The sequence below is a fragment of the Macrobrachium rosenbergii genome, chromosome 13 (genome assembly GCF_040412425.1).
Source record: "Macrobrachium rosenbergii isolate ZJJX-2024 chromosome 13, ASM4041242v1, whole genome shotgun sequence".
In the NCBI taxonomy this organism is placed as follows: Eukaryota; Metazoa; Arthropoda; class Malacostraca; order Decapoda; family Palaemonidae; genus Macrobrachium; species Macrobrachium rosenbergii.
In genome coordinates this window covers 24,692,985-24,715,184 of record NC_089753.1, presented here as the reverse complement: position 1 = coordinate 24,715,184, position 22,200 = coordinate 24,692,985, and the positions used below count along the sequence as shown (strand labels likewise).

The following is a 22,200-nucleotide window of genomic DNA, read 5'->3' as shown; positions in this document are numbered from 1 at the left end:
GTCATTGTCTGATCAACTACACACTCAGAAACTAAACTCAGTTTTTTTTACCGAGGAGCTTCTGCACTCACTTGCAGGGGTGCCCTTTTAGCTTGGAAAAGTTTCCTGCTAGCTGACTGGTTGCAAGTATTTTGTCCAAATAGCATCGTTTTCAAATAATTACCAAGTAATGTGAATCGAAACTTATTTACTAACCTAAATTTCTCCCTCAGATATAAGTTTTGTCAATAAATAATGTTAACAAATAAAGAGATTATAAAGTATTGTGATGGTAAGTCTAAATTTAATAACGCCCGCCAAAGTCAACAACAGGAGCTTGTTTTCGGATGCACGTTGCATAATTTTTTTACTTTTCACATATTTTAACACCAATTGGGGTAAATTACACTAAGCATAAGAAGAACATGTTAATATAAACTTTATTTCAATACCAGAATCTAATAAAAGCATTGAATCAATAAAACTCACTATTGGTGAAAACTTCTGGGAGGTAAAAGAACAGCCTGTGGCAGCCTTAGCTGGAAAGCTAAGCTGATTGTCATTGCAGCATTTTCTGATTTATGTCATTGCAGCCCAGTTATTTATGTCATTGCAGCTTTTCCTGATTTATGTTGATGTTGAAGTAAACGTTATGTCATTGAGATTACTTTAATGGCTATATCTGCAACTAAATAGTTTCTATGCTTCTTTTTGTAGGTGCATGCCAATAAAAATATATTTTGCAGAAATTAACAACTTACTCTTTCATGTAACTTACAGCAGACAATGCAAGATAAGAAAATAAGAAAACTTTTATTTTCTTATTTCAAACTGTTCAGGACATATATAATTTTAACAGTTAGTTTCAATAAAATATTTTGAGAAGTAAAAGAATATGTGACTGAGTAGAAAATGTACTGATACACTGAATACATTTTAAGGATTAGTGGGCTATAGGCATCTACTGTCAAATACTGAGGAGGGGATAGAAGGGAGAGGGAGGGGTATCACGGTTGTAACTTGGTGAAATTATGAAAAGGTTTAATTGTGATTTTTATGCAATTTATGGAACACTACAGTATCCTCAAACTGAAAATAGTGCTATTAATAGAATCTATACCTTTACGACAAAATTAGCAAACCCTTTCTATACAGACTTACATCATAGGCCTACATACACCTAGCCTAACTTATATCAAGCATCAGCTACTGTTTACTGTTACTCCTTACCTTAAAGAGTTAAGCAAAATTTATTGCAATTGTCAAAAAATGGTGTAAGACACATAGACATAGGCTAGCCTAGTTTGAAATGTGTGCAAGAAATAAAGCCATAATAAGGGAAGTACGTTATTATTATGTAAAAGAAAAAATAGCCTCTTCATATTTATCGTAATGATATAACAAAAGGCTTCAACACAACGTGAATCAACTTTTAATACACAGTACCGCCATTTTCGGTGTGGCTGACGTCACCCACAGCTCTTGCAATTAGCTCCGAATGGAAGGCCCTTCCCAACCATGATCCCGTCTCCCATTCACTTTAGCAGAAAATTTTGACGAGTGTGGAATATCTACGCTAGCCTATAAAAGATGATCTGTATCTGAAAAGTTTTCTTGCCCATTAACATTTCCTGGCATGTGGATACCATGTGAATAACTAGGCCTACCTAACTAGGTCATTTTATCTAAATTTTATCTAAAGCCACAGGGTGTTCGTTTTACCTCCCCGAAAGTTTTTATTAATTTTTATTAATTCCATGTTTTTAGTAGATTCTGGTATTCAAAGAAAGTTTATAATAACATGTTTTTCTTATGCTTAGCGTAATTTATCCCAGTTGGTGTTAAAATATGTGAAAAGTAAAAAAACTATGCAGCGTGCATCTGAAAACAAGCTCCTGTCGTTGATTTCGACGGGTGTTGTTATTAAATTTAGACTTACCATCACAATACTTTATAATCTCTTTATTCGTTAACATTAATTTATTGACAAAACATATATCTGAGGGAGAAATTTAGGTTAGTAAATAAGTTTCAATTCACATTACTTGGTAATTATTTGAAAACAATGATGCTATTTGGACAAAGTACATGCAACCAATCAGCTAGCAGGAAACTTTTCTGAGCTGAAAGGGCACCCCTGCGAGTGAGCGCATATGCGCCTCGGTAAAAAAAGACTGAGTTTAGTTCCAGTCTTTAATTGCTTACAGCGCCGTAAGACTGAAACAACATAACTTCGGAACATCGACCTGCGACTCGGAATCGATTTTTGATGAATACAGTATACAGGTATTTGAAAAGCACCGTAAGATCAGAACGACTTACGTCTAGTCCGACGTAAACCAGGGACTGCTTGTAATAAGACATTCTATTTAACTGTTCATTGTTCATCCAGTGGAAATACAAGGCTTGGAGGTTACTCTTTAGAAAAAAATTATTTTAAAAACGTGCAGACACTAACGTTGTAATTTATAAAGGGTGATTAAGATATTTAAAAAAAATATTTTTTAAATAATTTTCTTAATACCAGTTACTTTGACCTCATGGCTGTTGCAAGTTGAGTGGACAGCCTTGTCAATTTTTTTGGGGTATTGGAGGCATTATCAGAGTTTTTCATTACATCATTGTAAAATGGACTCAATCTGTTTGCTGTAGAGGAATGTGATAGGAAATAACAAGCACTAAAGTTAAGGGGCGTGCCAACCACCTAATTTTGAGGAATTACAGTAAGTCCCCGGGTTTCGACAGCTCCAACTCATGTCATTATGGTCTTATGGCACTATTCAAATATATTCACCAAAAATTCAGTTCTGGGTTACAGATGTTCCGAATTTACGGCGCTTATGACACCATAAGCCTGGAACGCGCCATAAGTAACGAGAGACTGGAACTACTGTACTGTAGTTTCTGAGCGTGTACTGTAGTTGACTAAAGAATGACCTGCGTGGGTCACTCATGCAGCCTTGTGTAACAATAGCAAACTAACCATCACTCGCATTTGCCTCCGTTGTGCTAGGTTGTATCTTGCTACTTTATCGTTTTAGCGTGTCCTACGTACCTTCACTATGGCTCCAAAACGGCAGAATGGTGTGTCTGATGGCAGTGCACCAAAGAAGAGGAAGGCCATCACAATGGTCGTTAAATTGGACATCATTAAGCGTTCAGAGAAGGGAGAAACAAACACTGAAATTGGGCGTACCCTTGGTTTTAGTAGAACAACTGTTCAGTCCATAGTAAAGGATAAGCAGCGTATTCTAGAACACATGAAAGGCGCTGCTTCCATGAAGGAGACAGTAATAACGAAGCAACGTAGTGCAAACCTTGTGGAGATGGAGACATTATTGTTGACCTGGCTCAAAGACCAGAACCAACGACATGTTCCAGTGAGTCTTAGTGTGATTCAAGAGAAGGCTAGGGAGTTGCATAAGGCAGTAGTCAAGAAGAACGGGGAAGGGAGTGCAAGTGAAGAGTTTGTAGCCAGTAGAGGTTGGTTTAACCGCTTTAAGGCTCGTGCTAATTTGCGCAGCCTTAAGTTGCAAGGTGAAGCTGCTAGTGCAGATCAAGAAGCAGCAGACAGACTTCCTAGTGCTTTTGCTGAGATAATTAAGGAGGGAGGTTATTCTGCTGAGCAAGTGTTTAATGTGGATGAGACAGGCTTATTTTGGAAGCGTATGCCTGGTCTTACTGACATTTCCAAGGAGGAGAAATCATCAGGCTATAAAGCGAGTAAGGAGAGACTGACTTTACTTCTTGGGAGTAACGCTAGTGGTGACTTCAAGCTTAAGCCCTTATTAGTCTCTTTGGCTGAGAATCCAAGGGCTTTAAAGGGCGTCTTCAAGACTCAACTCCCAGTCATTTGGAAGTCTAACGAGAAGGCTTGGGTGACACTTCTTATCTTTGAGGACTGGTTTGTTTATCACTTTGTGCCTGCAGTGGAACGGTATTGTGCTTCGAAGGGTCTGCCCTTTAAAGTCTTGCTTGTGTTGGACAGTGCCCTTGCTCACCCTTCAAATTTGAATTGTATGACTCCTAATGTGAAGGTAGCGTTCCTTCCTCCAAATATGACATCACTTTTACAACCAATGGACCAGGGAGTCATTGCTAACTTCAAGGCCTATTACCTCAGGAGGACAGTACGCAATGCCTTGAGGGCCATCGAAGGTAACAAGGAGTTGACTCTGGAAGAATTTTGGAAGTCCTACAGTATTTTAGATGCTATCAAGAATATTGCAAGTGCTTGGGATGAGATAAAGCAGACAAATTTGAATGGAGCCTGGCAGAAACTGTGTCCGCAGCTTCTTCGTGGCTTTGTAGGATTTGAGAAGGTAGAGGATCTTGAAACTGTGACCAAGAAAATTGTTTGGTATAGCAAGAAGCTAAATTTGGAAGTGAAAGCCGAGAATGTCACCGAGCTGCTGGCATCCCATGGCGAGGAGTTAACATCAGAGGATCTCATTGATCTGGAGAAGCAGATGATCGAGGAGGAGGAAGAGGCACCACCAAAGTTCAGGGAATTAACTGTTGAGTGTTTGACAAGTGGTTTATCCCACATAGAGAAAGGGCTGGCATTGTTGGAGGCCGAGGACCCTAACATGGAAAGGTTCATGAAGGTTCGAAGAGGGGTCATGGATTGCCTAACTTTTTACAGGAAGACTTTAAAGGAGAAGCAGATGAAGAAAAGTTTGCATCCTAGGCTGGACTCTTACTTCAAGAAGTCTTCAACACCATCTGCCATTCGTAACCTAGGTAAGGAATTTTTCAGTTTGTTTTTGTTTACTACTCTGTATAAAATGTTTTATAAATTGTAATAAATTTTACAAAACTATTACTGTAATTTACTATTACTGTGATTTATATTTACATATGTACTGTATTGCATAACCCAATTATTTTTATCATTTTTATCATTGCAGAAGTGATGCCCATTCCAGATTCTCCTGAACCTGAACCTGAACCCTCTCCAGCTCCATCAGGTAAGGAATTCTTCACTTTTTAAATTTTTAGGCTTATAAATTCTATTAAATTGTGTTATGAAATACAGGCAGTCCCCAGTTATCGGGAATCCGGTTCTTCGGCGGTTGTCTAGCAACAAAAATTGGCGATTTTTGGCACCAATATGCGCTGATTTCTGCTTATCGCCATGGATGATTGGATATTGGCACTGATACATACCTAACAGAGATGCTGATAACCGAAAATTGCTGATTTTCGGTTATCGGCTATTGGTGATTTCCATGTATCGTCACACCTTCAGATCAGAACCCCTGCCAATAACTGTATTTATTACAGTACAGGCAGTCCTCGGTTATCAGTGGGGGTTCCGTTCTGGGGGTGTGATGATAACTAACCGAAAATCGGCAATTTGCGGCGCTTTTTTTTTTGTGATTTTCAGGCTTATAGGTGCCGAAAAGTGCCGATTTTCGGTTATCGGCACCTCTGTTAGGTATGTGTTGGTGCCAGTACCCAATTATTGGCGCCGATAAGCGGAAATCTGCAATTTTTGCCACCGAAAATTGCAGATTTTCGTTGTTAGACAAGCCCCATAAAACCGGATGACCATTAACCGAGCCTGCCATTAACCAGGGACTGCCTGTACTGTACTTATTTATCATTTATATATTTATCATTCCAGACTCCCAAGCACCTGCAGATTCCACATCATAGGCTTGTTCTACATCCACATACAGTATGCCCATCCCAGTAAGCAAGCCAACCACTAGAAGTAGGTAAGGAATTCTTCACTTTTTTTTATTTTATAAATTGCTATACATTTTATAAAGTACTGTATAGTCATACCCCGAACTTACACGAGGTTAGGTTCCAGAACCCCTCGCGCAAGGCGAATTTTCTTGTAAGTTTGGTACAATCTCTAAAAATGCAAATAAATGCATATTTCTAAAGTTTAAACACTAAATATGACCCTGATCATGTTCCCAAATCATTAAGCTAACTTTTAGATGAAATTAAAGTTACTGTAATTTCATTTAAAAGTTAGCTTAATACATTACCATTAAAAAAAGAAATAAATAGTTGACATAAAAATAGAGAGTTGGAAGAGAATTTCTGTCTCTCTCCCCTTCTGACCGATCTATTTTTAGAAGTCTTCCCAACCTCATTTTAATAAATTCTTTATCCTGTGTCTCTTTCTCTTTGTTCTGAAATTCTTTTTCATGAACAAACAGTGTTTTTTATTTGGACTAATACAACTCTTAGTTATTACGTCTCTATGTTTTAGAATGTATATGCCACACTAGCACATTTACACTTCGTAGATGGTACAGGTAAAATTAGATCAATTTAAACTATCTACTCTAAAGGTAAAGAAGTACAGAGAAATAATAAGTTGCAAAAATGCATGAGAGAGAGAGAGAGAGAGAGAGAGAGAGAGAGATTGTCCTTACTTGAGAGAGTGAAAATGCGACGCTATTTCACTAATTTTTTTTTCTTCGGAAATTTCCTTATCAGATTATTTTCATAAGAATAGTAATGTTTTATATACATTGGAATCGAGAAAATGGCGATTATACGGCAATAAAAAAATATATTTTTTGCAAAGAGAACATATATATATTGAAATGTAAAGGAAATTTTTTTATCCTTTTTCATTTTCAACTTTCTGTCGACCAAACACTTATACAGGTCATGCTTTTCATCATTTCATAAATGAACAAGATAAATTTATCTTAAAGTTGGAGAAAAAAATTCAGATATATAACTAGTAGCTCAACAGGTATTAGACATTTAACGAGAGAGAGAATCGTTCTTGCAATTAGTTGTTACAGCACTTAACATTTCTATATCAAAAAGATATAGAACTTTTACTAACCTTATTTAATATATACACTATGTACATGTTTTGGTTGTAAAGCTATATTTGTTCGTTTGTTTTACAATTTATCAATGACATTGTCAGTCAGGAACAAATAAAGGTATTGAATGGGCTGGGAATTTCTTGGAGGCACACTAATTGGTCCTGTATGTCTTTCTGTAAAAACTAATTTCGTGCGAACTAATGTCTTCCCGCGAGGCTCCCAGACGGATGCATGATCATAATCACCGTATCAGTATCACTATCACTTCATATTCCTCACTTACGCTATCACTTTCAGAACCCTGACTTATGTCAAAATCATTGTCACTAAGTGACCAATCACTATCACTTCTTTCATTCGCCATTATTATGTAATTATATCAATAAATCACATAAAAAGTAAATTTCACGACATGCAAAAAAAACCGCGAAACTGACCAAAAAGTTGCGCAAGCGTATTATCATCTCATTTAAAAAATTGAGGCATTGTGGCAATACTGTTTCTTATCTGTGTTCTGAATGGTTTACTTACCCTTATGACATCATAAAACCCCGCCTCCAACACCACCTGTTCTTGCCCGCGTGAAAAAAAAAACATCGCTGAAATCGCGCATTTTAGTAGCACATAAAGCGATTTTAGAACAGTTATTACACAGAGAGAATAACATACAAGAGAGAGCGAGAGAGATTGTCCTTACTTGAGATATCAAATTATGAAATATTACGCAGAGAGAGAGAGAGAGAAGTTATTCTTACATTAGATATCAAAAGATGGAAATTCAGTATTAAACTAACTTTTAAATGAAATTAACAACTCTCTAGTGATCATGACAAACATCAATAAATTTTTGCACACACACACATCATAAGTTATTTTCAAATCACCAAAAAAAAAAAAACTAGCCATCTGAAGAACACAAGGACTGCGCCATTGCGTGGGCAGATCTTGGACCTACAAGAAAATGTAAACAGGAAACCGAAAAGTATCACACACACACACACACGCGTTGAATGCCATAGTTCAGCCAGAATTTATGCATGCATAGATAATTTTTTGTATGCCTGTTTGTGCATCTGTAAATAACTTCAATGCGCATGTATTATATACCATTCGAAAAGCCATTCTTTGTACTTTATCGTGCTGAGCAGCAAAATGTAAAAATATCAACGTTTCTATATAATAATCGTTGCCGTATATTTTCTCAGATAAAAAATAGATTGTCCGTAATCTAAAGACAATTGCTCAATTTTATTCTTACAATACATATATCTTTCTTTTGTGCATTCTATAGGAAATTTATTCAGCTTTCTAATGCAACCTTTATTATTTTTCTGTATTTATTCCTTACTTCGGTATGATACGAAACATCAACATAAGTAGGTTGGAAAATCTGAAAATTGCACTCCATAAAAAATTAGCATTTTTAAATCGGTAACAGCTAATTAGCAAACACATTTATAGCCAAATGATTACTTCTACATGAAAGTTCAAACATTTCCACACAATTTACGTATAAAATAAACTCCCCAAACCTAATTATTATATTTTTCATGATTATTTCAAAAAGTATCTACGATTTTCCTTAAAAATTGCATGTTCATCACGTTTTTTTTTTATTATTTCTAAGCCTTACAAAGGTTTTCTGATTGCTTAAAGAAAAAATTCAATCATTTGCCGACATCATAAAACAAACCAGAAGCATATATCAATTATAGTTTGGACGTTTTGATTTTTACAAAGAAACTTCTCCGCACGACCCCCACCTTTCCCTCCATGGCATAAGTCGCGTACTGGGTAGCGCTATAGGAACCCCCGTAAGCACGAGAAGGTTGAAGTTACTCTAATTTCATTAAAAGTTAACTTAATACATTACCCTTAAAAAAAGAAATAAATGGTTGATGTAAAAATATAGGAGAGTGTGAAGATTAGTATCCTATTTCTCTCTCTCCCCATTCCACCGATCTATTTTTAGAAGTCTGCTCAACCTCATTTTTAAAAATGTCTTTATTTTGTCCATTAGAGAGTGAAATTTTTCATGAATTATTAAATTGACATGTCTGACAGCTTTGTGTTTGAGCTTATTACAAAAGAGGGAAAATATGTTTGTTTAAAATGTGTCACATACGAATTTTGTGATTACAGTTTCATTATTATTATTATTATTGTATTATTGTTATTTAATCTTATTAATATTTGAAAATTAGTACTTATTATTAGGTAAAAAATTTATTTATCATACAAAACAAATAAACATATGTATGTACCATAAAAATTTTCTCATCTCAGTAAAAGAGAGAGAGAGAGAGAGAGAGAAATTATTACTTTTATTATTTAATGTTATATTTAATTTACTCATAACAGCTTGAAAACTTATAAAGTACATAAAAAATTAAATATAAACACTTTTGGAGGGTTACTCAATACAGTATTAGCAAATGTTCGCGTGTCTGAAAAACTCGTGTATGACAATTAGTTAGGTTCCAATGAAAAGTTCGTGTGTCTGTGAATTCGTGCAGCTCAGATCGCGCAGGTTCGGGCTATTACTGTATTTTATTCTAATTTTTATCATTACAGTATAATTCCAGACTGCCAAGCACCTTTACTGACCTGTACTACCGAGCTCCCTCATCCTACCCCACATCTTTCAAAATCACTAAAAGTTGAGGAATTCTCTTTCTATTTTTATAAATTTTTTACATTGGTTTATGAAATCCTGTATATGATATGTACTGTACTACTGTGTATATTTATTGCACACCTAGTAATTTTATCCTTATTCCGGGCCCCCTAACAAGTGCACATCTCCATCTCCCACAACTTAGCCTACATCTTTCAAAATCACTGGAATTTTAGGTAAGGAATTCTTAACTTTTTTTTTTATACATTTTTTATATTGTTTTATATAATACTGAAATACTGTACTGTATTTATAGTTTATTGCATACAGGACTGTACAGTTCTAATATTGTCAATTTTTATATTCCAGAATCCTATGCATTATGGCTGTACCAATATTTTTCCTGGGGTTATAATGCAAGAAAATTTTAAATTGAAGATAAGGAATTCTTCATTTTTTTTTCATTTTTATAAACTTTTCCAATAAATTTTTTTACATTTATGTAACAAAATGTACTGTAATATGTATACTGGACTTTATTACCTACTGTACTCTAATTTTTATATTTTCATTCCAGATGCAAGTTCAAGCTACCACACAGCACTGTATACCAAGTGGATAAAGATTTGTGTATTTTTGGAGGAAATTCTACAAGATCATATTTGTACGCCTCACCAGAAGAAAGGTTAATCACTTGGGAAGTTTTCAAGACAACCAAAGGATTAAAGGTAAGGCTTTCATCACTTTTTTTTTTTTTTTTTTTTTTTTTTTTTTCATTTTTATACCTTTTATACATTATTAATGCTGTAGAGGAATGTGGCCAGAAATAACACTATGGCAAGCACTAAAGTTAAATGCATTGTATACATTTGATTTCCTTGATATTGTTCTCTTAAATTTTATGTTGCTATTACTGTACTTTGCGTATCTTTGTGTCTCATTTTTAATCTTTGTATATACTTTGTAATCTTGCCATAAGATGCCTCCTAAACACCCTGCTCCTTCTAAGGTTTCTGGCAAAAAGCCTGAGTGCCAGAAGAAGGACATGACACTCCAGGAGAAGGTAGCACTTCTGGAATTGTTGAAGGAAGGGATAAGTTGTGCCGCATAGCCTGCCATTATGGTGTGAACGAGATTACCAAACGTTACATCAAGAAGAAAGAAGCGGTGATAAGGAAGACCATGGCTGTTGGCTTCTGCAGTTGTGCCAGGACGGTTTCCAATGTGTATGATAAGAGCATCGGCCTTGGCATTGTGGATAACAGACGACTGTAAGAAGAACACCCCCTCGATGGCAACATCATCCGCAAGAAGGCGCAAAAATTCTACCAGCCGTGCTCGACTATTACGGAAGGTGGTGACGTACAGGAAGCACACTTCTTAGGCTTTGGCGACCCCACCGAAGAAGAAGAGGAAGGAGCAGGACCGGGTTAGCAAGGGGTGGTTCCACCATTTCCAGAAGCGATTCCATCTAAAGTGTGCTTCTCGGCATCAGGAAATGGCATTGGCAGACACGGAAGCAGCCACGAAATATCCCAAAACCTTCAAGAATATCATCAGGGACAAGGGTTACCAGCCAGAGCCCCCCAGGTTTAAGGCCCAGGAGGATAGGGTTACTCTTATCATGTGTGGCAATGTTGCTTGCTTCATGCTGAAACCAGGCCTCACTTACAAGGCTGCAAACCCCAGGGCCCGTAAGAATAAGAGCAAGAGCTTGCTGCCTGAGTTGTGGATGCACAACGCCAAGGCCCAGATCACCAAAGTCCTTATGTCTAACTGGTTCATTCAGAGCTTCATCCCTCAAGTTAAGGATTACAGTCATCCCCTGGTATTCGCAGGGGATAGGGACCACAGCCATAACAAATAGCAAAAATCAGCGCATACTTGACATCCCCCTCTAGAATGCATATAATTGTGTATTTTAATAGTTCACATCCCAAGTGTATACCTTAAACTATCATCCTGCACCAAATAAACCTTAAACTATCTTCCTAAAATACTTTCATACCATTTCAAAGTTATCATACAACTACCCTTAAAAATATATAGCTTACAGCTACGTGTGAAAACTAATAAAATTCCCCCTATATTCAGGCACAGTCATTTTCTCTCAAACAGTATTGAAACTGTCCCATTTTCTTTTTACAGTACACAGGGGAAATGCTGGGAATCCACAAATAGAGTTAAGTATTGTACAGCAGTGGTTCCCAACCTATGGTCCATGGACTGGTGCTGGTCCATGGTGTATGATTTGCTGGTCTGCCAAATTGCATTGCTTGTTACTTATCATTTTATTCATAATTAAGAAAAATAATAATCTGTCAAATTAACTTTACATATTTTTATTTCAAGTAAGTGGTTATTATAAAGAAAATGAAATATATTGAGTGTGACTATTAATTGTATAGGCCTATAGGGCCAGGCTAACGCACGGCTATAGGGCAGACATACTACATAGAGTTGTGCAATCAATGTCCGTTAATATTGGCGCCATGACCACTCCCCTACCCTCCCCCCACTCGGCTGGTAAGCAGTTTTCCGCCCCACTACATCTGATCTTGAGGTATCGGGAAGCAGGACTTGCTGCAGGGTTTGTTTTGGCGCAGTCATGTCTAAACAAGCTTCCTTAATTAGTTATTTCAACAAACCATGGGCAATTCCAGCAATTGATAATGCCCACAGGATTAATAGTATTAATGATGATGAAGACAACGCAATAGAATGTAATGCAACTGCTAACATTACAGGTCACTCTGCCATTGATGAGATTCTTCATATATTAAAATTTGGGTTTACTAAAATAAATGAAGATGAATGTGACAAACCCAAGTGCGTAGTATGTGGCATTATTCTTTCTAATGATGCAATGAAACCGTCCAAGCTAAAAAGACATTTAAATACAAATCACAGTGAACTAGAGGTGAAACCTCAGGAATATTTTGAAAGAAAGCTTAAGGAACTTCAGTGTGAAAGAAAAAGCCTCCAGAAATTTGTCTCTACAAATCAGGCTGCATTGAGAGCTTCTTACAAAGTGTCACTTTGCATTGCAAAAGCTAAAAAGCCTTACAGTATTGGAGAAGACTTAATAATGCCATGTGTTAAAGATATATGTGCTGAATGTTTGGTGAGTCGTCTCTCACTAAGATTTGTAACTTCCCTATCAAATAATACAGTAATGAGGAGGATTGGTGAATTAGCAGAAGATGTGGAGGATCAGTTGTTGCAGCAACTACAGGCATCACAATACTTCGCTCTACAAATTGACGAATCTACTGATGTTGCAAATAATGCAATTTTAATTGTTTATGTAAGATAATACAGTGATGACTTTAAGGAAGAATTGCTATTTACCCTTGAACTGTCATCACATACTACAGGTGCTGCAATTTTTGAAACTTTGAATAACTATGTAGTAAAAAATGGGTTAAAATGGGAGTGTTGTGTTGGTATCTGCACTGATGGAGCGGCAGCAATGACAGGACATTACTCAGGTGTCACAGCAAAGGTTAAGGGCGTTGCCCCCAAACTGTAAAGCTACACACTGTATGATTCATCGAGAAATGCTAGCAACTTTAAAAATTAATGTGGAACTCAATAATGTTTTATCGGAAACTGTTGAAGCTGTGGATTTTTTAAAGGCCAATGCACTCAATTTATGTTTGTTCACACTATTATGTGAAGATATGGAGAGTGAACACCAGCGGTTGCTATTCTGTAGAGAAGTGTGATGGCTGTCGCCAGGTAAGGTTTTTAATGTGTCTTTGAACTAAGCCGTGAGTTAGTAATGTTTTTGAAAGACAGAGACCCTGATTGGGCAAATGTGTTTCAAGATACAAACTGGGTTGCTAAGTCAGCCTATTTGAGTGACATATTTTTGCTTCTGAATCAGCTTAATTTGTCCCTATAAGGCAGGAATTCTTCAATTTTTCGAATGTCAGATAAGATTGACGAGTTCAAAAAGAAATTGCTGGTCTGGCATAATAGGATCGAAAGAGAGCGTTGTGATATGTTTCCCAGTGTTGCCTCAGTTTTTGATGATCAGAGAGAGAGTTAAAAATTGACAGTTTGAAATGTATCATTGAAAACATTTAAATTCTCTTTCTGGGCATTTTTCTACTTACTTTCCTGAAGAAGAGGATCCACGAACAGGAAATGAACGGGTTCGTAGTCCTTTCTCAGACTCAAATGAGAATAATTGAATTCACTGCAAGAGGATCAGCTGATTGAGTTGTCAGATGATAAGAGATTAGAATCTCTGTATAAAAGTAGTATAACATTACCTGCATTTTGGATTCATGCCTGTGGAGAATTTCCTGAACTAAGTGCCATTGCTTTGAAACTGTTAATGCCATTCTCTTCAACTTACCTGTGTGAAGCAGGGTTCTCGGTACTGGTTTCAATAAAGATTAAATATAGAAACAGACTGAATATAAAATTGCCACTTCGTCTTGCACTTAGTGACATTGAACCACGTCTTGAGAAACTTGTTTCAGCAAAGCAAGCACAGAAATCTCACTAATTTAGCTACCCTGGTTAAGCTAACTAATAAGTGTTTTTGATTGCCTTTATATTTAGACCCTCTTGGATTTCTGAGTCTTAAATACACTCAAGAATCTGTTAAATTATGAATTATAATAGTTTTGCACAAACATGAAATTTTATAAAATTTGAATGGTAAAATATGAAGAATGATTTGGATAAGTGTATTTTGTATTGCTCATATATGTAGGCCTATTTCTCATTTCATTTGTTAAATATGAATATTACATTTTGATGTATTGATAGTTCCTTGCAATACAGTTGAATACATGAGTCGGTCACCATGACTCCCATTTGTACTGTAGTATTTTTTTTTTACTGCCACGGTATGCATTTGATTTGGAATTTTTTTTTAATCAATTTACTTTTTATAATGTGAAACATATAATATACTTTATGATTACATAGCATTCTCGCATAGAAATAAATAGAATATGTTGAGGATATGTGCATTTGTTATGCCTTTGGTTGTTTTTGATGGTTATTTGGACTAATTAAATGCCAGTGTATGCCTGGATGTATGTACTGGTCTGCAGAATTTTTTGTACTCTCTTGACTGGTCCGTGAAGTTGGAAAGCTTGGTAACCACTGCTGTACAGTACCTAAATATTTAATATGTCTATAAGAGGGGTTTGATGCTTGAAAGAACCCCTTTAAAGATGGGAGAGGATGAGACCATTTCCACCCCAGCCCGTTGAGAATAATGCTGTCTCCCCAAGGAAAAGACTGCCATTCCTTGTGGTGTCTTTGGAGTCGACCCCTGACCAAGCTATTTGTACATGTGAGGGTTGGTGCCAAAAGGGAATATCAAGCACTCACACAAATCCCCCCCCATGTGCTTAATAACAGCAAGTGAGTGAGGTATATTTCCCCACTTAACCAAATAACCACCAGTTAACCACTCTTATTCAAAAGTTGAAGTACAGTTTTCAGCTTATGTTTCCCTTGTAAAAGGCAATGGTTTGTATTTCTGTGGGAAAAATTATACTGTATATGATATACTAGCATTTAAATATAATTTGCATTATGTAGTCCCTGTCTATAAGCATTATTTATTTTAACCCATACAAAATATTTTTCCATTATTTCTATTGCAACAGAAATTTGCAATGTTCCATTGAAGGCACATCATGTAGGCTTTCGTGGGCTCATTTCTGCAACTTATTTATTTTGTATTTTGGGTGTGAATTGGATAGAAAGATACACACTTGTAAACAATGCTTTTTATCGATTTTCTTTATGATAACTTTTGAAAAAAAAAAATTCCATGCATAACAGCAAATAAACAAAAATAAATTTGTAAATTTTGGCACAAACTTGCATCAGAAATACTTACTTCTTGTGATATTTTGACCAACATGGTACATGCAGAGCGACATCACATTTTGTGCACATTGGCTTAGCATTTTTTTTACATATGCCACACCTACGCTGGCTGTCACCCATTACTATGTCATGTCCAATTCCATCATAACGTATAAGATCTGAAAATTTCATTGGAACACTTTTCCTAGGTCTTTCACATGGCTTCAAAAGAATGCCAACAATTTCCCTCAAAAACTGAAGTTCAGTTACTTTCTTGATTTTTCTAAATAGGAGCCAACCATTCACAATAGAAGCATTTAGAATGAATCTGAAAAGGGGATAGTACCACACTCGCTTGCGGAATGATACCCTGTATTTACCCCGAAACTGGTCAAACAGATCCACTCCTCCCATCCCTTTGTTATACTCTTGAATAATGACAGGTTGTGATATAGTAACTACTTCTTTCTTTTGTTTGGAATATCGTTTGCAATTGCTGACTGTTAATGATTCACTATCTGTCTTATTTGTAGCAATTCTTACATCACTGTTATCATTCCATTGACATATTGTGAGTGTTTCCTCAGCATTTCTAAAAATCTCTGCAAATCCTCTCTCCTTTCGTACATCAGACAAAGGAATGCTTTTAACTCTATCTTTTCTAATTGTTCCTGTCAAGTTTACATTTGCTTCTCGCAATGACTCCAGAAGGGGAAGGGTAGTAAAAAAACTGTCTATGTACCCATCACTCCCCACTGGGACAGTCCCTTTTGCCAACATTTGAACAACTGATTCCCCAGAATCTCTTCCTTCATATAATTTGAAAGATACTACAAGCCCCTCAGTTGAGCAGAGACACCAGAACTTATACCCAAAACGTACAGGCTTTCCCATAATAAATTGTTTCAAACCATGGCGGCCATAGTATGGTTCCATAGTTTCATCAACTGCCCATTTGGAGGGAATGGGTTGAGCCAGTTCCTTGAACATCTTGTTGAAGTGATCAAATAAAGGTCGAACCTTGTAAATCCTATCATGCTCTAGTTTTTTGGTGTTATCAACAAAATGAAGGCTCCTAATAATATCTTCGAATCTATTTACTGATAGTCCACATTGTATGACTGCAAGGTTTCTTGAATCTGTTTGCCTTGACCAAAACATTCGCCTGCTAGGAACTTTGTTATATCCTGACAGAAGAAGTATACCTAAAACCTGGTACAGTTCGTTCACTGTGACACAAAGCTCTTTTCCAAATTTTTGTTGGTGATACCTGTTGGTTTCTTCCCTTATAAGCTCCATAACCTCATCATTCCACATAAACTGGAAGATGTCAATTGGTGTAAATCCTTCATCTGCCCACTTGTGCAAAATTGCTGATCGATGATCCTCTTCAGGTGACTCTCCTCTACTACTTGGTTGTGCAAGCCCACATTTCTTCCATTCATGTTGTTTGGCACGTTTCTTTGGGGGTTTCTTGTCTTTTCTTGCGTTTGATGTTATTTCTTCTAACTCTTCTTGATGCTGCAGCACTACTGGCTTTGACCATCCCAAGCATGGCTCCAGACGTGAATTCCTATTTGACAGTTCAATATGAGGCTTCGTAGCTAGAAGCTTAGGTCCTAGTAGCATGATATTTCCATCCACATCAACAATGTCTTCACTAGGATCATCTCCATCAGACTCTGCTCCATCATCTGGAGGCTCTAATGCAATGTCTATGGCTGTAGCATCTTCATCATCAGATAAACTGTGCAGGTATTTGACCGCTTCTTCAACATTCATAAAAGACCTGCAAGGCAAAGAATATCATAAATAAAGTCTGAAAAGATTATAATTTTTAACCCTCCAGTAGTGCGGTTCAGTATTTTTCATGGTTGGTGTGGTGGGGTATGGTGAACCCCACTCAAAGTTTTAGCCATTTTTATTACTTTTTATTACTTTGTGTGTGTTCTGAGGTAGTAAATTTAACAAAAAATATATTCTGATATATTTATTCAAGAACAACACCTTGTACAATGTATTTTATTAGAACATAAGTAGAAAATGTGCTTGCATAAAAGTTATCCTACAATTTTCTTTTTGCCATGTATTTACTCATCTCAAATATAAATGTATTTCACAGATTAAACTTTTTTAATGTTTTAAATTAAGTGAATATGATTTAATACATTTTGCTTTGGTATTAAATTCAGTCATAAACACAATAATGATTAGTGCTAGTTACATAACATTGTAATGAATTTTTATTACAATTAAAGATAATCTCACAGAGAAGCATGTTATAATTCAGTAACTCTACAGCTCTAATAAATGTATTTCCATGCATTTATAACACAAACCAACATATTTTAATGTATTCATTGCCATGAAAACAAAAGCAAACAAGTATTCTTTGAAAACGAAGGTCACACAAAATAAAACTTTTTTTTTTTGGAGTGCTTGTTTCCTATTTACTGTTTACTCATCCTCATTGTTTACACTATCATCCTCATCACTCTGAGCAGAGCAGTCAACACAAATGTGTATAGCATGTTCCAAGCAGATAGGCTTATAACACTTCTGGCAGCAATTTCTTGTCTTACGATCTTTTGACCTTGGGCACAATGAGCATCTTTGAATGAAGTCTTCACGATGACGTTTTGGAGGTAATTCCTTAGATGCCGAGAAATGTTGGATCTTCCTTTTCAAGTCTTTCCTCAAATGTGGGTTTGTCTTACGATGCTGAATGTGGTCCTCCACCAACTTGAGTCCCAATTCCTTCAGAAACTTTCGGCGCCTGATAGCTGTTTGAGAGTTAGCCATGAATATATTGTATGCATTTATTCCTGCAACATTGAGTATGGTGTAGAAAACTGTAACTGGCCAACGTCGAGTATTTCTGGAAACATTGTAGATGGAACACAACTGATCCACAGTATCTACCCCTCCTTTAGTACTGTTATAAAAGGTTATAATCTCTGGCTTCCTTTTTTCTTTTGTGCTTTCATCAATTGCAGCATCATGATGCATTGTGCTCAGTAGGACAACATTTTTACCTTTCTTGGGAACATATGAGGTCAGTGTAACATCCTTCTGGAAACCAAACAAGCTTGTGTATTCAGTTCTGCCTCTTGTGGCAATAAACTGAGGGGGAAGTTCTGCCTTATTCTTCCTCAGAGTGCCAACTAATGTTAATCTATAATTCTTCACGAGATCAACTGCAAGTCCGTAACTGGTAAACCAATTATCCATCATAATATTTCTTCCAGACCCATTTATATGAGACACCAACCGTTTTACCACTGCTGCTCCTGAATTATCTATTACAAAAGGGCCTTCTGGTTGCTTCCCCAAGTAGACCTCCATACGTGACACATAGAAAGTTTTAGCATCTGCCAAAATAAATATTTTTATGCCATATTTTGCTGGCTTGCTTGGCATGTACACCCTAAATGGACACTTTCCTCTAAAGGCAGCCAACATTTCATCTACTGTCGCATACTCTGAGATATTATAATTGGAGATACAATTATCAACAAATTTCTCAAAGAACTTCCTAAAAGCTGCAAACTTATCTTCTAGCCTTCTTTCAGCCCGAGTGATGATGTCATCAAACCTCATAGACCTCAGCAGGAAACGAAATCGCTGCAGAGACATAGTTGTCGGAAAAATCTCAATTCCTGTACCATCGGTTGCCCAAGCATCTTCAATATTCATTCGGTTAGCTCTAAAAACTCCTAACAGATAAATCAGTCCTATTGCAGCTTTCATCTCCCTTTCATCAGTACGTTTCTCTTTTGACTGATCTTTATATTTTCCTTGTTTACTGTCAATGTATATATTAGTGCAAGCTACTAATTCATTCAGAAGTTCTTGTGTGACAAACAAAGACCAGCAGTCCTTTACAGCATGCGCATGTCTTGCTGCTCCTTTCGGTCCTGGTGAACCCTGGTATATGTTATGTGCACGTGTACGCCGTTGACGGTGTGGAGGAACTTCTTTCCAGAGAGTTTTGTTTTTGCCAATAAACTGTTTTTCTGTATACCTGGTTGGCTGCTGCTCATCTTCATCATTAGACTCATCTGTATCTTCATCAGGTGAAATCTGCAACACATCATCTGCTTCAGCTCTTCCCTCTTCATCTGTTATTTCTTCTTCATCTACTGCTTCTTCCTGAGCCACTCCCTCTTCTTCCTCTTCAGATTCCTCTTCATCTGGTTCTTCATCAAGAAATAATCCTGTATCTTCTAAATCTAGCTCTCTCTCAACCATTTCTCTCAATTTTTCCATTTGTCTTTCGTAGTCCATTGTGAATCTGAAATGAAAGAACATAATTTTCTCACTTTTTATGTCACTCAAAACCATAGACTAACAAAAAAAAATGTTTGATCAATTGACAATAATATACAGTTTTATGTGAGAAATAATCAACCTTTCAGATATATTGATAAATAAGTAAAATAAACAATAATAAGAATAATATACCTGCAATAAATGGCACAGTGAATGGTGTGGTGGGGTCTGCTATACCCCAGACACAAATAACATGTGTCTACACTCCTCACTGGTCAGCAAGTAACTGAGCATTAGCTCAGTGGAGTGTGCTGAGAAATTACATGGATGGATAGCACTATCACTGCTGCCAGGCGTAAGATACACATATACAAACATCACCTGGGGTATGGGATACCCCACCTCACCACTGGAGGGTTTTAAAAACAAGGGTAGGTTAGGTATGGTAAAGTAGAGTAAGAAAACCTTGGAAAATTGAGGCTATTTAGCTAGGGCTGGGACAATACCCCCTGCATGTGGCTCCATAATCTTCCTCTAAAGGAACATGTATATTCAGTCAGCTCTGATACTAAAGCCACACTATAGTAGAGATTTATTGGTTCACAGAGCTTCTTTATTCATTACTCCTTAGTATGTACTATAAATTGGCACAGAATTTTACTAATCAAAACAAATAAGAAATAATCACTTACCTATGGTGTGGCATTTTGGCTGTCCAGTATTTTCCCTCTCTTTTGTGATGATTTCCAGCTGTTTGTAAACAAATGTAAGAGAAAACAATAAAATGTGAAATTCAGCATTTTCTGTAGTACATCAAAGATAGAAATTTGAATGAGAATGGTAAGCTTGCATAAACTAAGGATTTTAAAAATGTAGAATTTGTGTTCCTTTAAAGGAACATTATGCGCTCGTGGTTAACTGAAACAAATTCAGTGTTTCGTTACTAAACTGACTATAAATGTAAGAGTTATTGTGGGGATATTCATCATAAGTCTTGGTTGTAAAATAACAAAATAAAAAAATTTTGAGATGTATTTACCATGAAAGTTGATAAAAAATCAGCTAGTTTGCCAGTTAATTATCACACATCACCATTTGTCACAAAATGCACTTTTACTGGTTTCCAAGATACCATTTAATACTATGTCAGATTTACAATGCATGGATCCATATTAATAGCAAATATCAGGAGTGGTATATAACATTGCGTATGGAGAAAAAATTTAATCTGGATGTACTGTACATACTGACAAAGAATGCCTTGAACCATTTCAGAAGATGAAAAGTTGCAACAATAATGAAAGGTCTGCAACTGATAAAAACTTTTATAACTTTTCATCATTACCTAAGTCAATAGTTTGTTCCAACATATATTCAACAGCTCTGTCTTTATTTCTATAATCTTCCTCCATATCCCTAGCACAGCCTACGAGTTTCTGCCAATCTTCTTTTGTTATAGTTTTTATAATATTCATCACATTCCTGTAAATACCATAACACCATCCACTACACTGACTCCTTCAAACACCATTGATTATTCAAATCTGCTTTCCTTGCCACTGATTTCACATGTGCCCAAACAAGTTCAATGGGGTTTAAAAGCTTGTGAAAATGAGGTATTCTCAAGACAGTATGTCCTCTCGTATGGGCTAGTTCGTCAATTTCATAAACTTGTTTCCCTTTATACAACGCAACAAGCTGAAGTAATTCTGACCTTGTTAGTAACGAATCATGAGCAATGTTGCTTTGAGTGAGCCACTCTATTAACTCACTTTTTTTGGAACTACTGGTTGGGGCTTTATTCACAAATTTTGAATGGGAAGAACAACTGTCCATCACAATAAGAGAATGAGGAGGAATATTACTTAGTAATTTGTCTTGGAACCAGTTGCTGAACTTGTGATAGTTTAGTGATTCAAGGTCTTCTCTACTTCCACTCTTTATTTGGAGTACCTGTAGGGCTCCACATATGAAACCATATTCTCCTCCAGCATGCACAATAACTAATTGTTCTGCTCTTGACTTCCAACAAATTCATTCAAGTTTATGAAAGTTTCACCAACATATGTCTCTGGCCTTGGATGACTACTGGTTCTATTAGCTAACATTATTCTACAGTATCTACTTCTTTCTGCTACTGTATCATTCTTTTCAACTAGTATAATTCTACCACCTTGGATTGTTTCACAGCAAAATCCAAGCTTTTTTACCAGACGTGCCAGAGTAATTTTGACACCAGAAAATTTGAAAGGTGGCTCTTTCACCCTTTCAAATAGACACTCTGTTGGTAGCTCGCCACACTCATAAAATGACAATATCACTTTTCGAATGCTTTCTTCCTCAATGCCCTCTATATTTCCTGTTATTGGAGAATGTTTTATTCTGGGTGGTGGGGATTCCAACGTAGGAAAAATCTATATTTGGTAGTCGCTGTTGAGTCCTCAAGGGGTTATCTTCCATGGTCTACCAGAGCTCCATGGTGACCAAACTAATATCAAAGAATTCCCTTCTAGTTGGTCTTTTTGGCCAGGTATTGTGCCGTAATGATTAACATTATAACACGTGATGGAGTATATAATGGACTCAAAGATAAGAGGGCACTTTCCCTAATCTTCAGCGAAGCTGAACCCAGTTTTTCCAACATCAAAAGAAACTGCAAGAAGGAGAAATGACTATTGT

General features: G+C 36.4%; 2 protein-coding genes across 13 annotated transcripts in view; one reads left to right on the top strand and one right to left on the bottom strand.

Annotated features, from left to right (window-relative positions):
• Positions 1–22,200, top strand: part of LOC136845041 (tigger transposable element-derived protein 1-like) — a 289,897-nt gene that overhangs the window by 42,824 nt on the left and 224,873 nt on the right. The window contains exons 8-14 of one of the 8 annotated variants that reach the window (XM_067114763.1): positions 3,021–4,722; positions 4,890–4,949; positions 5,609–5,702; positions 9,363–9,447; positions 9,611–9,641; positions 9,983–10,133; positions 10,415–14,388. The exons of 1 other annotated variant lie outside the window; for it this stretch is intronic. In XM_067114763.1, the coding sequence (XP_066970864.1) occupies positions 3,021–4,722; positions 4,890–4,949; positions 5,609–5,640 (1,794 nt within the window). In that variant the 3' untranslated portion in view covers positions 5,641–5,702; positions 9,363–9,447; positions 9,611–9,641; positions 9,983–10,133; positions 10,415–14,388. Of the gene's footprint in view, positions 1–3,020; positions 4,723–4,889; positions 4,950–5,608; positions 5,703–9,362; positions 9,642–9,774; positions 9,851–9,982; positions 10,134–10,414; positions 14,389–22,200 lie in introns of those variants that run through there. 6 more of the 8 variants (XM_067114764.1, XM_067114762.1, XM_067114761.1 and 3 more) reach the window with 6 other exon arrangements.
• LOC136845042 (piggyBac transposable element-derived protein 3-like) overlaps positions 15,156–22,200 on the bottom strand; it is an 85,859-nt gene continuing 78,814 nt past the window's right edge. For 2 of the 5 annotated variants that reach the window (XM_067114772.1, XM_067114773.1), the window contains exons 5-6: positions 20,214–20,271; positions 17,082–19,543 (exon numbers count right to left, since the gene is read on the bottom strand). In XM_067114772.1, coding sequence (XP_066970873.1) covers positions 17,707–19,543; positions 20,214–20,271 — 1,895 coding nt within the window. In that variant the 3' untranslated portion in view covers positions 17,082–17,706. Of the gene's footprint in view, positions 17,039–17,063; positions 19,544–20,213; positions 20,272–22,200 lie in introns of those variants that run through there. The other 3 variants (XM_067114771.1, XM_067114774.1, XM_067114770.1) reach the window with 3 other exon arrangements.